This window comes from Parus major, chromosome 7 (genome assembly GCF_001522545.3).
Source record: "Parus major isolate Abel chromosome 7, Parus_major1.1, whole genome shotgun sequence".
NCBI classification, from domain to species: Eukaryota; Metazoa; Chordata; class Aves; order Passeriformes; family Paridae; genus Parus; species Parus major.
In genome coordinates this window covers 19,755,658-19,770,889 of record NC_031776.1, presented here as the reverse complement: position 1 = coordinate 19,770,889, position 15,232 = coordinate 19,755,658, and the positions used below count along the sequence as shown (strand labels likewise).

The 15,232-nt window shown below is 37.0% G+C and overlaps 1 protein-coding gene across 6 annotated transcripts in view; it reads right to left on the bottom strand.

Annotated features, from left to right (window-relative positions):
- COBLL1 (cordon-bleu WH2 repeat protein like 1) overlaps nt 1-15,232 on the bottom strand; it is a 78,392-nt gene that overhangs the window by 33,736 nt on the left and 29,424 nt on the right. For 2 of the 6 annotated variants that reach the window (XM_033515994.1, XM_033515995.1), the window contains exon 2: nt 2,254-2,433. In XM_033515994.1, the coding sequence (XP_033371885.1) occupies nt 2,254-2,433 (180 nt within the window). Of the gene's footprint in view, nt 1-2,253; nt 2,434-3,633; nt 3,716-4,611; nt 4,683-11,249; nt 11,353-13,643; nt 13,694-15,232 lie in introns of those variants that run through there. The other 4 variants (XM_015635138.3, XM_015635142.3, XM_015635134.1 and 1 more) reach the window with 4 other exon arrangements.

Sequence of the window (15,232 nt, the reverse complement as noted above, 5' to 3'; positions counted from 1 at the left end):
CTTAATCTGAAAAAGAAAAGTTTCTTCTAGTGGACTATGTAATTTGAGGACACAGCTGTTAAAACTCACCATTTATCTTTTTCTACTATGAGATTTAAAAGGTGTTCTCTCCTTGGGACCTTCAGAGCTGCTCACCTCCAGTTACGAATGAGGAAAGCAGCAAAGTAACAATTTGTCTATGTCATTTCTAGAGGGATCACTTTGCTCACAAGATATGACTATAAAGACAGAGCAAAGCTAGAACAATAGATAGTTTGAAATCTATTTGCAGTGGACTGCAGATCCTGCACATCTCCCCTCAGTCTGAGATGAGCAGTGCTAATACTTGTTCTTATTTGCAAAACAGTCACTTATAAATCAATCACAGACAGCATCTTGATTGAAAAATCCTGTAGATTAACTGTGGGATAATAGAACTGGTTGGGAAACAAGTGCAATTCCTGATAAGCCTGTAAGGCCTGTCTTGAAAACTGAGTTCTTATAACTGAGTAATTATACACAATGTAATCTGACCAAGTGAAAATAGATGCAACGTTCCTCTCTTGCACTTTGTTCTGAGCAAAGCATGAGAGAGGGCTCATGGTACTCATCAGTGTGCAAAAAGGGAGCAAAAAGAACAAGAAGCTCTTGACAGCGTACACACGGAGCCTTAATGCCTAAGAAGGTGTAAAAACAGTGGAAGACATCATATTTACAAACTGCAATATTCCTTGCTTTAAATGTGCTGAAAAAACCAGCATAAAGCATCAAGTACTTACATTATCTCAGAAAATTTCTTCTGAGAAATAAAATCTCACATTTATGTTATCCTGAAAATCAGAGCAGGGGGAGGTGTAAAAAGACCCACTGCAGCTCTGGTGAACAAGCTGATATTTGATGTCTAAGCAACAACCTCATGAACTCCAGCAAATGACAGTGTGCAAACAGACTCAAGCCAGATTTCATCTCTCACTGAGAAGGAGGTATAAGCACACATTTATAGCACCTGGTTTGAATGAATAAATAAGTCAGCCTGCTTGGTTTCAGTAGGAGAGACATGGGCTATACAATAACACAATGACAATATATAAATAGGTTGTCTTATTTCAGCTTAGGATAGCAACTAACCGGCATCCAAATTGCTGTGATCAATACACAGCCTCGCACAGGACCCTTCATAGCAGACTTACATTTTAGGTCCCAAGATTTATGATTTCAGCTCACCAGTAAATGTTCAGGTCTTTCTGAAGAAAAGGTGACTTGAGAGTTAAATGTGCAATCTATCCTACCAATTAACAGTCTGAAATATGCATTTCAAACTAAAACCAGCTTAAGCAAAACATAATTGTTAAAAGAAATCCAAAGCTGTAGCTATAATTTTTTTTTTTGAAGCATTACAGATTTTGGCTGAAGCAATGACATGTTTTTTGATGACTGCTGGTAGTCTACAGGTAGCAGTGCTGAGTAATGCTGAACACAACTTTGTAGCCAAATAGATTGAACAAATTCATCTTTAAAAAGCAAAACTTACGTGGGAAAATTCACTAAATCGTACAAATTGATATTATATAGAGATTCTGAGTGACTAGAAAAAACAACAGATGTGGCTACACATACTGACAGGTATCATACAGAATTCCTGAATCTTAAAAAAAACAAGTCTTTCTGAAATGGTAGGTCAATGTATAAAGATTATGTTTCCATATCTACCCAAAAATCATAGATGAATAACAGAATCATTTAGGTTGAAAAAGACCTTTAAGATCATTAAGTCATTAACCAAACACTGCAAAGTCCACCACTAAACCACGTCCTTAAGTACCACATCTACACATCTTTTAAATACCTCCAGGGATGGCAACTAATTCACTTCCCTAGGCTGCCTGTTCCAATGCTTCCTTTCCATGAAGAAATTTTTCCTAATATGCAATCTAAAGCTCCCCTTAGGCCATTTCCTCTTGTCCTATCACTTGTTACTTCTGAGAACAGAACCCCCACCTGGCTACAACCTCCTTTCAGGTAGCTGCAGAGAGCTACAAGGTCCCTCCTGAGCCTTTTCTCCAGGCTACACAGCCCCAGCTCCCTCGGTAACCCCAACCCTCCTAAGACCTGTGATCCTGACACCTCATTTTGCTCCTCTTCTTTGCACACACTTTATGTTCAAGCTTACACAAATCATGCATTTTACCAAACGACTATAACTTGGATGAAGGTTGAAGTAAACTTGAGCAAAACCAGGAAAATTAAACAAAAATGTCATTCTGTGTAACATACCTCCCGTTAACTGTAGTGTACTTGATCACATCTCCTGGCAGGACCACTGATAACTCAATATCTTTATCAATTACATTCTCTTTCTGTTCCATGATGAGGTTGGTTGGCTCTGTGTTATCAAACGGAGAAACAGCAATGGATTTTGTTTCAGGTGGAGGAGGTGGTGCTTTAGATTTTCTTCTGAAATAAAGAGGTAAAAATTAAAAATCAAATATGCATTTACACATATGATTCTAAACTGGCAAACTAACAAGCCTCAAAAGAGAAACGAATGACACTTTATTCTTTCCTAAAGTAATATATGCAACAAAGGGGATAAGAGAATATCTTAAATAGACTATCACTGGTGACAGAAGACAAAACAGGCTAAGGTATCCATCACAAAAAAAAAAAAAATAAAAAAATTACCCAATAAACATCAATCAAAGATTTCTTTAATGTACCATAAAGACTAAATTAGCTGATTGTTTTTTTTTCCCTTGGGTTATGCAAAGACCCTATTTGTGCATTCTCCAAAGAGATTTACTGGATTAGTATAAACAGAAATATTGTACTATGTGGTATGAAGCCAAATGTACTACCAGTGTGCTTAATACAGGATAGATACTGGACCAAATAATGGCACTTTTCCTCCTCAAATTTTTCCTTTGGTTATTAAAATTATTCAAAGAAATCCTACCGGTTCTACAGTATTTAACTTCTATACAATAATAAACTAAAAGTATAACCAATTTTTACTGTGTTGTAATATTTCACTCACAATATGCTTTCATATATTCTTCTCAACCTATGCTAATCCCCGGTTTTAATTTTTTTCTATACCCTTTCCCATGTTAGTGACCAGTTTACTCTTGAATACAAGGACTGACCACTAAATAAGCTGCACTTATTTCACTTAAAAAAATTAAAAAACAGCATAAACCCCTCTATATATCTTAATATATGTATGTTACAGTAAATTCTGAATGCAGGACTCTCATGTTCTACAACATCTAGTCCAATATGTCCCTTTATTTCAATAACTCCCCACATTAACCAATATATTCAGAAGGAAAATATACTATTATTGAGAATTTTACCATTAGAAACAAAACCAAAACACAGTCAAGATGCATTACCTCATAAAAGCTTTTGAATTTCTTATAAACATTCTTGAATGGAGCGACATTACCAGAAAGTTAAAATACCTTTCAATATAATACACAAAGGTTCCAAAAATATGCTCATCATTTAGATGGAGCTACACCAAAGTTTGTTTACTTTAAACCTAAGGAAAGAAATTAACCCCTATAACTGTCCTACAGAATTAAAACAAAAAAAACTAGCATATGACTAGAAACACACACCTCTCTTGAGAAAACAAAGTTTAAAGGCACTCACAATGAAGAACAAACAAGGTCCACAGCAGCACTGCAAAAAACAACTGTAACAAGGCTTCACATGACTGATCTGTTGCTGAAAGTGCTTAGAGTTTTGAACTTCAGAACTCTGCTGAATAATTAACTATTCACAGCCCCTCCGAGCTAATCGGGAGTACTCACAGGCCTCCAAAAACGTTGAATGAGGATCCACATTCAAAATTTTTACCTCCTCTCTCAATGTTTTAAATTAGTTTGGTGTGTTCTATACACCAAACATGAGCTGAAAATTTGACTTTGGTCTCTACAGCAGCTTGCCTGGGCTGTTTGAGGATAACATGAACATTGCAAAATGTGTAAATCAAACTTCTTTGTATTCATCTCCAGCTTCTTTGGGGGTTTTCTTGCAAGGTTTTTAGTTTTCATATAACCAAATATAAATTATTAGCTAGTATAGAGCATCAGTAGAACTACTAGAAATAAATAAAATCCCCAAACCATAAAAACTTACCCTATAACATTAATACCAAAAACCCCAAAGTGAACTAGTACTGCTTGTCCTCCCTTCTTTGCTCTTTCATACATCTTTAACTTCAAATGACTGTTAAAAGCTATTAATCACAGAATTTAATCTTTGAAGTGTCACAGAAAAATTTCTTTTCTAATGCTAGTGGCGTCTATTTTCCACTAGGTAAGCAAATGCAATTTTATCACTGGAACTCTACCACCACCAGAGTGCTTAACAAGACACAAAAATAAATGTGGTTTATTCATACAATGTCTAACTTAGAGAGCTAAAACTGACCAAATACTCTCATGAAAACACATGTGGAACAGTTGAAGTTCCACATATTTATGAAGGACACACACACACACACACACACAGAGAGTCAGGCATCTGATAAGGTCACTGAAGTCTTGTGTCCCCCACTGCAGCACCACCTACCCCACCCATTTCTAGAAAATGTCAATGTGTTTATGGTTAGTTAGTTATGCTTACCTGTCCCACCCCACACAAAGGAGGAAAAATCCCAAGTGTACTTTCTCAGAAGTCATGCCAAGTTTTTGGCAACCTCTTATTAAACAACTGGGATCACAATGCTTTCACTTTCTGTTTCCAGATGCCACGTTGTTTTTTTCTTCTTCAGTTCTCACTAATTCTCTCATCTCTCCTTTTCAGCCCAAAGCATTTGCATTTGGTCTCATGGTTTTTTCCTTATTTCAGCTTGTGTTCCTACCTTATTGGGGAGCATCTGCCTGACAGGCAGGCTGGGCTGCACTCCCTGCCCCACAACTGGTACTGGGTAGCAGAAACAATTCAGGTGACCGTGATTACATAGACAGGTGATGGTGGAAATACACTTGCAGAGGTAGCTTTTACAAACCCTCCTCTCCTTACTCTGCAATTCAAGAAGCCAATGTAAGTGATTTGCTCACCAAGGTGTCCTCCACAAATCATTTTATCCCAACACCAAAAGTAACTCCAAGTCTATACCATCAACTCAAATACTTCTCCATCATAAAGAACCATCAAAAGTCTGTTTCTCTCTTGCCTCTTAACCTATACCAAACCAGGAGAGCTGCTGATTTGTAATGATTTTGCTAAAAAGACAGAGAAAGATGTTAATTTAATTTCTTCTCCTTAAAAAAATACCCTGTTATTTTTACTAAGGCAAAATACAATCATAACAAAGAGAGTAATTCCCCATCATATAAATACACTTCAGAGGCCAGAAAAAAGGTGCTCAGTAAGTGGTCTTACTCATAGCACCTTTCATGTTCAGACAGATTCCAGATGTACTAGAACCTAAGCCAACCTGTTCTAATTTTCAAAATAAACAGTAGAAGAAGCTAGAACAACCAAAAACCATGGTCTTCATTTTCATGGCTACTATAGAATTACAGGAAAGTTGCAGGAAGAATCAAAGTGCAGCTTATTTAGCTATGAATTAGTTAATATAGAGGGAATTAAAAGAGAAATTTTAATCAAATGAGGTCACAACTCCATAACAATATGAACTCCTTTGGAAATTGTGTTCCAGTATCCTACAGGATGTGGGTCCTCACCCATTGCTTGTCCCTATGGGTCCCAGTCCCAACAACTGGCTAACCCTCCTAGCCCTGGACAAGGCTGTCAGAGGGACATCCACAATGCCTCACAGGGACCCACAAACCACCTGGTGCTGTTGCAGCCTGGGCAGCGTTTCTATTTCACTTGTTTGCCACAGCACCTGCTTTATGCCAAGGCATTGAGCTGGTTCTTATCTAGTGGAGATTATATTGTTTCCCAGAGAAATGATTCATATCTCTTAGAAATCTAAATTTCCAAAGTCCCACCTACAATTCCTGCCAGTCTGTGTGACAATGCAATTCCTGTATTAAAGAATTCTTCCAGCTAAAAGCAAATAGAAGACTACAATTTTTAAGAAAAACAGTGCATCTTGAAATCAAATCTAAGACCACGAGGTCAACATTTTGTGTGCTTCAGATCCCACCTCAACAGAATAAAATGACATTGCTGGATTTCAATAACTTTCTTCCTTGCAAAGAAAAAAGTGTCAATGATACTTCAATGCATAGAAGCCATTTTAAAACAAAGGTCTGACACAGTAAATAAATAACGCATCTATTTATTTGATATTCAAAAAAATGCTGTTAGGAAGTAAGAAACAGAATATTTTTAACTATTGGTAACTAGAGAAAGGCACTATAAAATAATGAGAAATACTTGAACTTACAGTGACCTGGGTATCCCAGTTTTCACTAGCATTTCCTTTCAAAAAGAACCTCTTTCCCAAAAAAAGGTAAAAAAAAAAAAAAAAGAGGAAATCTATCTGCTAGATTAGTGTACAATCAAAGGCTACAGCATCAAGGAATCTTACTGTTTACAGCACTTCCTATTTGGAACACAATTACATGAGATTATACAAAGACAGCCTGATAGCACTCTCACTGAAATTATTTTGAATCTAACCTCTAACATCAGAACATTTTTCTCAAACTTTCTATAGCATTCACCTAGGACAGGAAAGGCCATAAGGCTCTCACTTGCAATTCAGTCATCTCTCAGGTAGTGAAATAGTTCATTAAACAAAGTGCATTAAAAATCTAAGCACAACAGATACACTTCAGTTGGTTAATCTGACTTAAGGCACTATGAAGAACACTTGCTTATTCAAAAAGCAACTAGTTGTTTTTTTTAAATCAAACTTTACAAAATTGTATTTTCCAAAATTACAAGCAGCACTTTGTTTTATTTTCACTCAGAGTCAGGAAAGGATTTAACTCTACTCATATCATGACAGGAAATATCATATCATGACATAGATCATATCATGACAGGAAAAAGTCCACTGTAATGAAGCTTCTTACAGAGATTTTCTTGTCTTCAACCTCTCATCCAAAGCAATTATTATAATGCTCTCCTGACTATTACAATAATGCTGTTTCACTGCCATGTCATAGAAGCAGACAGCCAAACACTCACACATAATCTTCTCTAACAAGGAACAGTTGAACAAGAATTCAGGCCTATATTAAAAACATTGATTTGGTTTTTGTAACAATGATACATCAATTTTGGCCAACAGGTATACAAAATATTTAGGCTCCTAGTTACACCTATAAGCATCCCCAGCCCAATACTCATCTTTAACACTCACAGAACAAATATGTCTTCTAGACTGAGTTTATTCTGTTCCCTTTTAGTGGATAATGGTTTCACAGCATCACCACTGCAAGTCTTCAAGATCAAACAGTACTTGCTGGGAAAAAGCTTGGAGACAACTGCAGCATTACTAACTGATCTGCTCCTCATAGTCCAGCACACGACTGCAGCTGTCTAGGCAGGTCACTTAAAAAATCACTTCTATATATTTCAGGCCTAAGTATAGATGAAAAAATACTTTAAAAATAAATTCTATCCATCTTCATTAAATTATTACCAGGCACACTGTTTTCTATACAAAATTTGGAGTGCCACTAAGTGCTTCAAAAAAGGTTACTTTTAAGAAAGACATATGGTAGTATTCTAAAATTTTTCCTTATTGTTAAGCAGCCCAAATATTTGCTGTGCCAGCCCCAGAGCATCAATGTAACATGACTATCAGCCTTGATACTGGGCTTTCATCTCAACATCAATATCACTGTTTGATATACAATCTCTCTCTTTATTTCTACTATAAAAGCACCAGTTAGATGTTAAGATCAAGGTATGGATCAATGAGAGTCAAAAAATGTCCATTCTTAGGTTATCCCTTCAAGCCAGGCTTATGATACATGTAGGACGATATAAAGGAAAAATACTCGCTGTATCTGTTCCAGAGAGAAATGTGATCTTTCAGATTCTAAACTCATCCGTTTAGTTATCTGGGGAAAAATGGGAGGTCATATTGTACAGATATTGAGTCTAGCAGGTGGCTCAATAGGTACCAAGAAAAAGAACCAACTTCAGAAACACACTTGAATTTAAATTTCCAGGGAGAGGAGTAGTCTGTTAATCTTTTGTGATAACAGGTGATTTTACAGGGCACTTCTGTGTCCAATTCCCAAGACTGAAAGGATACAAATATTGTAAATGACACTGGTATTTTAAAAATAACAGAGAAAAATAACATGGCATAAAATAAGGCACTGGGTATATATCTCTGCCAACACAGTAACTCATAGTGCAACTGATATATCAACTGACATGGCAGTAATAATGCTATGGGTGATAATATTGCTAATTAGGTGATCTTTGAAGATTATCTCTATGGATTTAGTCAGTGAGGTTGCAACAAACAACAAATAATCTGCAGATGTTCTCTTACTCATGTATTTATTCTGCTATAAAGAAAGCAAAAAAGAGGTAAAATAGATTTCCACTCTCAATAAATAAAGTGGATCAAGAAAAGGAGACATCCATGGAATCAGGACATGTTTTCAAAGATCTTGTGAGAGAAAAAGTTCCTCTAGTCAATGGGATGTGTGGATTTACCCCCTAGCTAGCCTCATTGCTCAGAAAATTTTTTTTTTAAGTCTTATCCGAGAGAGAAATAAATCACAGAACTGGGACAGTAACCATGACAGTAAGGTGAAAGCTCAATGGAATCTCTGGATGTCTGGTTCACATTAAAAGCAAGAAAGCAGAAAATGAATCCTTCAGTTCCCTCCAGACCATTTGGAACAGACACTTGCCCCCTCTGATTATCTGTCCCCATGGCAGTGACAGCCTTGGAAACAGAAGTGACTGTATTTGAGCCATAATTCATTAAATGTTTTCTATCGTTACAAGGAAAAAGAAGCGCCTCTGAGACAACATAAGCACAAAATGGTATCATGGGCATGTTTTTAATTTTGCCCCTCTTAGCATTAAAGGGAAACTAACTCTGGTATAAACATATAATTTAATTAATTGAAGTACAAATTTAAAACTTTTCTAGAAAAAAAAAATTAATTCACTGCCCTTTAAAGCCGAATTATAACTAATAATATAATAATCTATTCAAGCTCACTTACAACATATGAAAGATCCAACTCCTGAGAATAGAAAGCTGCTGACTTAGTGTTGTCTTGTACCATCCAACAAAACACAGTTAGCTCCCCTCTAGGCTTAAGAATCCCTTTGCTCTTTGGAAGAGAGCCAAAAGCTCAGAATCCTAGCAAGCAAGAGAGGATAAAAAAAAGGAAAAATACTTTCTCCTCTGAATTAGCATAAAGTTGTTTATTATTATTATTATTATTGAGGGATTATAGAAATGTGTTCTGATACAAAAGTTTTGTTACAACAAATTCTGTTGTGCCAAGAGAAGTGCTTCTTTTTCTCCTGGGGGGGAAAAAAAATAAAATAAAAACCCTAACAAACAAAATTACGTGGAAAATTAATTCCAATGACATTACTTCTAAAGAGGTTGAGAACTTAGTCTTCTGAAGTAAATAGGGCTAACACAAAATACAAATACAATATTGGCACGTCTATGTGTGACACACCGCTGCAGAAAGCAGATACTTATCTGGTTTTGCAACTTTTTCTCAAAGTAAAAAATGCAAAAAAGTAACCTAGATTTGCTACCAAAAGAAAGAAGAAAAATTCTGAATGGCATTCAAAACAATTGAAACCTTGTACGGCTTAGCTAGCCTTTATTATATTTACAGTTACAAAAACAGCCTGACAGAAAACAAGGAGAGCAGAGAAGAGAAAGCAGTAAATCTGTAACAGTAATTGAGTAATAAATAACTGGCTGAATAAACAGGAAAAGAACACAAAGAGCAGCTTGATCTGAAAGGGGGAGCTTAACCTTTGATACACTAATAAATCTAACAAATACTTAAAACTCAAGAAAATGTTAAAATAAACTAAAATGAACCCTCAAATCTTTATCAAGAACTGCTAAAAAGGTTGCTCATACAGCTGAGGTTTTTTTCCATGACTAAAGTAAGAAAGTTCAATTAAGGGCTCTCAAATAGAACAAAACCTGAATCTGTCCTTCTGGTTGTTACCCCCAGTCATGAAAGCACAGATAATGCCACTGTCTTTTCAAAGCCTGCAGATGAAGCACCTAGCTCTGCTCCTCGCTTTTCCAGCTGCTATTCTGAACATCAATAGAAGTAAAAATTGTCAATTATCTGAGCTTTGCTGCTGCTGCTTTTTTCTCCTGTTCAAAATCATGTTTTAGAAGTAACACTGGAGGCAGTGACTGGACAGACAGAGGCTGGGAAAGGTAAGGAAAAGAAAAGCAGAGGTGCTCAGTATCACAGCAGCCAGGAAAGAGGCTAATACAGACCCTTCCCTTTTCCCTCAGACATACATGCCTCCAATACCGGTACGTGGGTGTAGATGTAGGTGGGTAACAGTTCAATGCTGCAGGACAGCAGCTAAGAAGCTCTACACTAACAGGAAAGACAAATCCAACCCCTCTCCTTTTACCTGCTGTGGAAGGCTGGGTTCAACTACAACAGTAGCACTTCCCAGCTCAAAATTCAGATACAGCAAGAATAACTGACAAAGCATAGCAACGCAGCTTTAGAAAGCACTGCAATTTATTTTCATTTTTCCTGCAGGTGTTTTGAATAGAACAAGCTTTCTCCCTTTTAGAAAGTTTTTCATTCTCCAGAAATTCTCTCTTAGCAGTTATATCTTTTATCTACCTGGAGTTTCATAACACTTAAAATCTTTGGTACAATCACATAACCCAAAAGTAGAAGAATTTATTAAACTGAAGAACAGAGATGACTTTAAGTATTGGAAGGGAATGGGATGCAGGAAGAGTTTCTTATCCTGAGCAAGATTAAATATAAATATCTCTGTGTGCATATCTGTATGCATTTATACACAGATGCTATGAGACACATGATGAATGTATAGAGTTCCTACACACACAAGCAGGTCAGCAAATAAGGCATCTTTGCTCATTACAGGAAAGAAAAGAGGGAAAAAAAAAAAAAGAGTTGTTTAGGCTATGAAATTTTACTAAAACAAGCATTTTATTTACTAGATTTCAAGAGAAGCATCTTGGCACTTAGTACCCAGAAAAGCCTGATGTAATAAAGAGTTTTCTCCCAACGTATGAGGACGGTAGCTATAGTTCCCCAAGCAGAAACACCACGCATCTCGGGCTAACACTGCTTGCAACACTAACAAATGCCTTAAGTACCCACCTGCCACCAGATTCTCCTGCTCATCCTTTACAGCTGCCTCCTCAGCATTCACTCTCCTCTACCTGCATTTTCCTCAGAAAGCAGAGTGGAAAAACCTTTTACCTCCAGGAACAGGGTCACATTTAGTACCTCCTCAAATGCCAGTGCTGCTGCTGGAGCCCCTGCCTCATCTCAGGCACTAGGCACTCTGTGAGGGGCAGTGGGAACTACGAAGCAGAGCCACAAGTCCCATCCCAGCTCCCTGCACAGCACAAACCCAACCAGCAGTTTTCATGGCCACCTTTACAGCCACTGACAGCAGGAGCTCCCTCCCCTTTGTCCTACTTTAACTTTACCTCCCTCATTGGTTGGCAGCTCAGAGCCCCAAATGAATGCTCTTATTTTTTTCTTCAAACTCATCCCCATCTGCACACAAGGGCTGTCATTATCCCCTTTCTCTGCTTATATCTGCACGCTCAAAACCCACTGGATCCACTCTTACTGGATTCTTGCAACGAGCAAGAGGCAAGGAAGAAAGAAGACATTTCTTTGAAGAAAGCTGGCTCCCCTCATGATGACCAGCTACTTCCATTTTAAAGCCTCTGCACTTTCCATAAAAAGGTACAGGGCTTCAGCATTAAATATAAAAGAGGAAAGAAATTTCTTATTTATATAATAATTATTATAATCATCAGCTGCTCTGTTTCTGTAAAAAAACTTTCCTAATGAATGCTCTGCTCTAACTACTATACTTCACTTCTACATTCACCCCTGCATTCTTTTCAACTTTCTCTACCACAGCCAGTTTACAGCAATATACTACACCACTGAGTTTTTAACATGGTAACAGATGATACAGTGCCAGCAGCCTACTGACATCTACAAGAAGTTCAACTGAACACTGTTTCTTAAATTCTTTCTTTGTTGCTGTAAGCAAAGTCCATCTTGGCACTGTGCAGTTATTTAGGAATTTAGTCTATTTAGGTATTACAAAATATTTTAATGCTTTCCATGACAAATGAAACCAGTATACAACACACAGAATACATAGCAAGGACTCTACCATATTAGACACTAAAAGAATCAACTTTTACAAGGTACTACAAGCAATAGTGGGGCCTTTTTCCCCCCCAAAAAATTTAAATCAAAATCTGATGAATGCTCATCAAAGAAATCAGAAAAGCTCTACAGTTTGCATGAAATAACAGCATTCCTCATTTAAAATAATCTCAAAAACCTCATTTGAGCTTCTAAGCACCAAATATCAACTTAAAATAAAATAGGCAACAGATTCTATACCCAGAAATGTACCACAGAAATTTCACCAGTCTGTCCACATAGATAAACATTTTTACACACCCTCATCTCTTAGCCAGAGATAGGATTGTAAAAACCTTTTGGAGAATTATTGCATACTTTGTCTGGAAAAGAACAACAGACATTAATTCCTCTTTCTTCATACAGGCCTATATTTAAGTTCTGGTAATTTATGTACTGCCCTACACTTGAATTCTGTGTTCTCTCCAAGAGGCAAGGATTTATATGCTACTGCACGTATATAATTATTGGTAAATATTTTTTCCTCACAACAAGTGTTAGGACAGCACAACACAAATATTACTTTGAAGCCATTCTGCTCAGCCACTAAACAAGGAGAAGGAAGAATAATAGCTAAAATTGATTACACTGCTTTTCTGCTTACCTCCAAGATAGCACAGGTGGTTCTTCTCCATTAATACGAGGTGAGTTTCCTTCAATAGCATATGGAGGTAGAAGGGAGGGTGTGTGTGTGTGCATGGCAAGCTCACTGTTGCTCCCTTCTGCTACTGCTGACATCAGTAAGCCTACCTATTTATAATCCCACCACCTGACCAAACAGCCTACAGAGTACATCTAGAGATTTGTACAGCCTGTAATCCTGACATATCTACTTCAGCCAATTCAAAAGAGAGTATTAAGTAGCTTTGTTATGTCTTCTGTGGCTTTATACCATAAAAAGAATCCAATCCTGTTTTCCGCACCCCTTTATATTTGCACAAAACAAGTTTAATGGGAATTCTTAGAATTAGGACTAGTCCTTCCATCCATGCTTTTTAGCCTTCCTCTTCCTGTGAGATAGCCAACTAAGTACCTCAGGTGAGCATATTCTCGGGATTAATGGAATATTTAGACAACAGAGGCAAATACCCATTTACATCCAGTTAATTTGATCATCAGTACTACCTACAAAACTATTGAAAATTAAGATTTTTCCAAATCAATTTCACAAGCCAAGTACAATATTTACGCTATCACAAAACCAAAAACAACACAGAAGTGTTTAAAGTAGGATAATTTACAGAAGCTTGACCTCATTGTCAATTAAAACCAGAAGCTGCTTAAAAGCAGCTTAAAAGCAATTCTTGATTCAGTTACCTCTTCCCAAAGTCAGCCCTAATGCGTTCAGCCATGGGAGGGCTGCTTGTAGCTGAGTCTGCCCAGGGACTGGGAAGGAATGCAGACAACAAACTGGGGAAGTGCTGTCATCACTGGCAACATCCTGCAGGTTTCAATCACTGGTAAGTGTTGCTTCTAGATCTGTATCAGACCACAGTGTGTTTCAAAGTAGCTTGAGTACTGCTTCAGTGAGAGGAAAACATCTGTGCGAGTACCTGTGTGCTGAGTAAACAACATTAGTGATGTTTCCTTATCTAACCTTTCCTACCTGAGAAGTCCTATCACCGGCATCCATCCCACATTAATGCCAGACAAAACAGAAATCTAAGTCAGCTTTGCCTAAACGTGTGTATGGTTGAATTAAACCATTAGATGAATCAGTTGTGTTCTGCAACCAAACTGCAACAGTTAACAATAGAAGAATAAAAATCCTTTCACTTGGTTGATAAGCTGGAGAAGGCAATAATGCAGAGGCAGCCAGGCCAGCAGGACAAGACTGCCTGTAGGAAAAGTTTGGTGCATACAGGGTATCAATGTTGGCTAAAACACCTACATATTGCCTGTGGCTGGTATGTCCCACACAGGACACAATATTTGAGAATTTCACTCGGAGGCAGTAATTCTTATCCGGGTCTAAGGGCTACAGCTAGAAATATACAATGAATACTCACAGTAATAAAACATATTTGGGTTTTTTTGGGTTTTTTTGGTCCTTCTGTTACCTTGTGGTTATTTTACATACAGTTAATCTAGTTAGCAATAGCCTCCTTATGGCTCTCATAGATTAGGCAGTAAATTTATCCCTGCTGAAAAACCATAAAGCTTTCATTCAGGGAGTGACCAATAGAATTTAATACAACCGATCACAATCAAGTGTTCAACATTTCAGATAACCTGAAAGGACAGAAAGATTTTCCATTTCTACAAGTATGTACCTGGCCATTTTCCCTTCATCTGACAGAGGGTACTTTTATTTTTTCTTCAGTATCACTCAGCATAGATTACTTGCTTTTTTGGGGGGCTGGGTTTTTGTGGTTTTGGTTTTGTCTTTTAAGCTCCCAGAATACTTGTGAAAGGTAAAATTATAAGGACTTTAAAAGATGAGGAAGGAGCAGCTTGTACAGGGTATTAGGGAAAAAAAAAAAAAAAAAAGAATACCACCATATAAAGGAATGGAATTTAAATGCTTTGTTAGAATTTGGTTTAGAATTTTAATGTGCTTCTCATTTTTTCATGAAGCATCTACTTAAATCACAAATCCTGGCATTGCTGTTAGCAACACTTCCTAAAATTGAAAGATCAACTGAATAGTATCAGCAATGAAAGGCAATGTATGTGAATGCACCATAAATTGCAGTTTCTTTTCTGATTTCTAGTGTGTATATTTAAAAGAAGCAAAATAATTTTATTTTGCTAAATAGAATGACATTAAAGGGATAAATACAAAACACTTCAAACAAAATTAAAAAAAAAAATACAAAGAGGTCCCTGTACAGGTCACATTTGAGTACAGATCTTTCAGGCTCTTCAATCCATAGAATTGTTTCCAAGACCAAAAGTTTAAGACT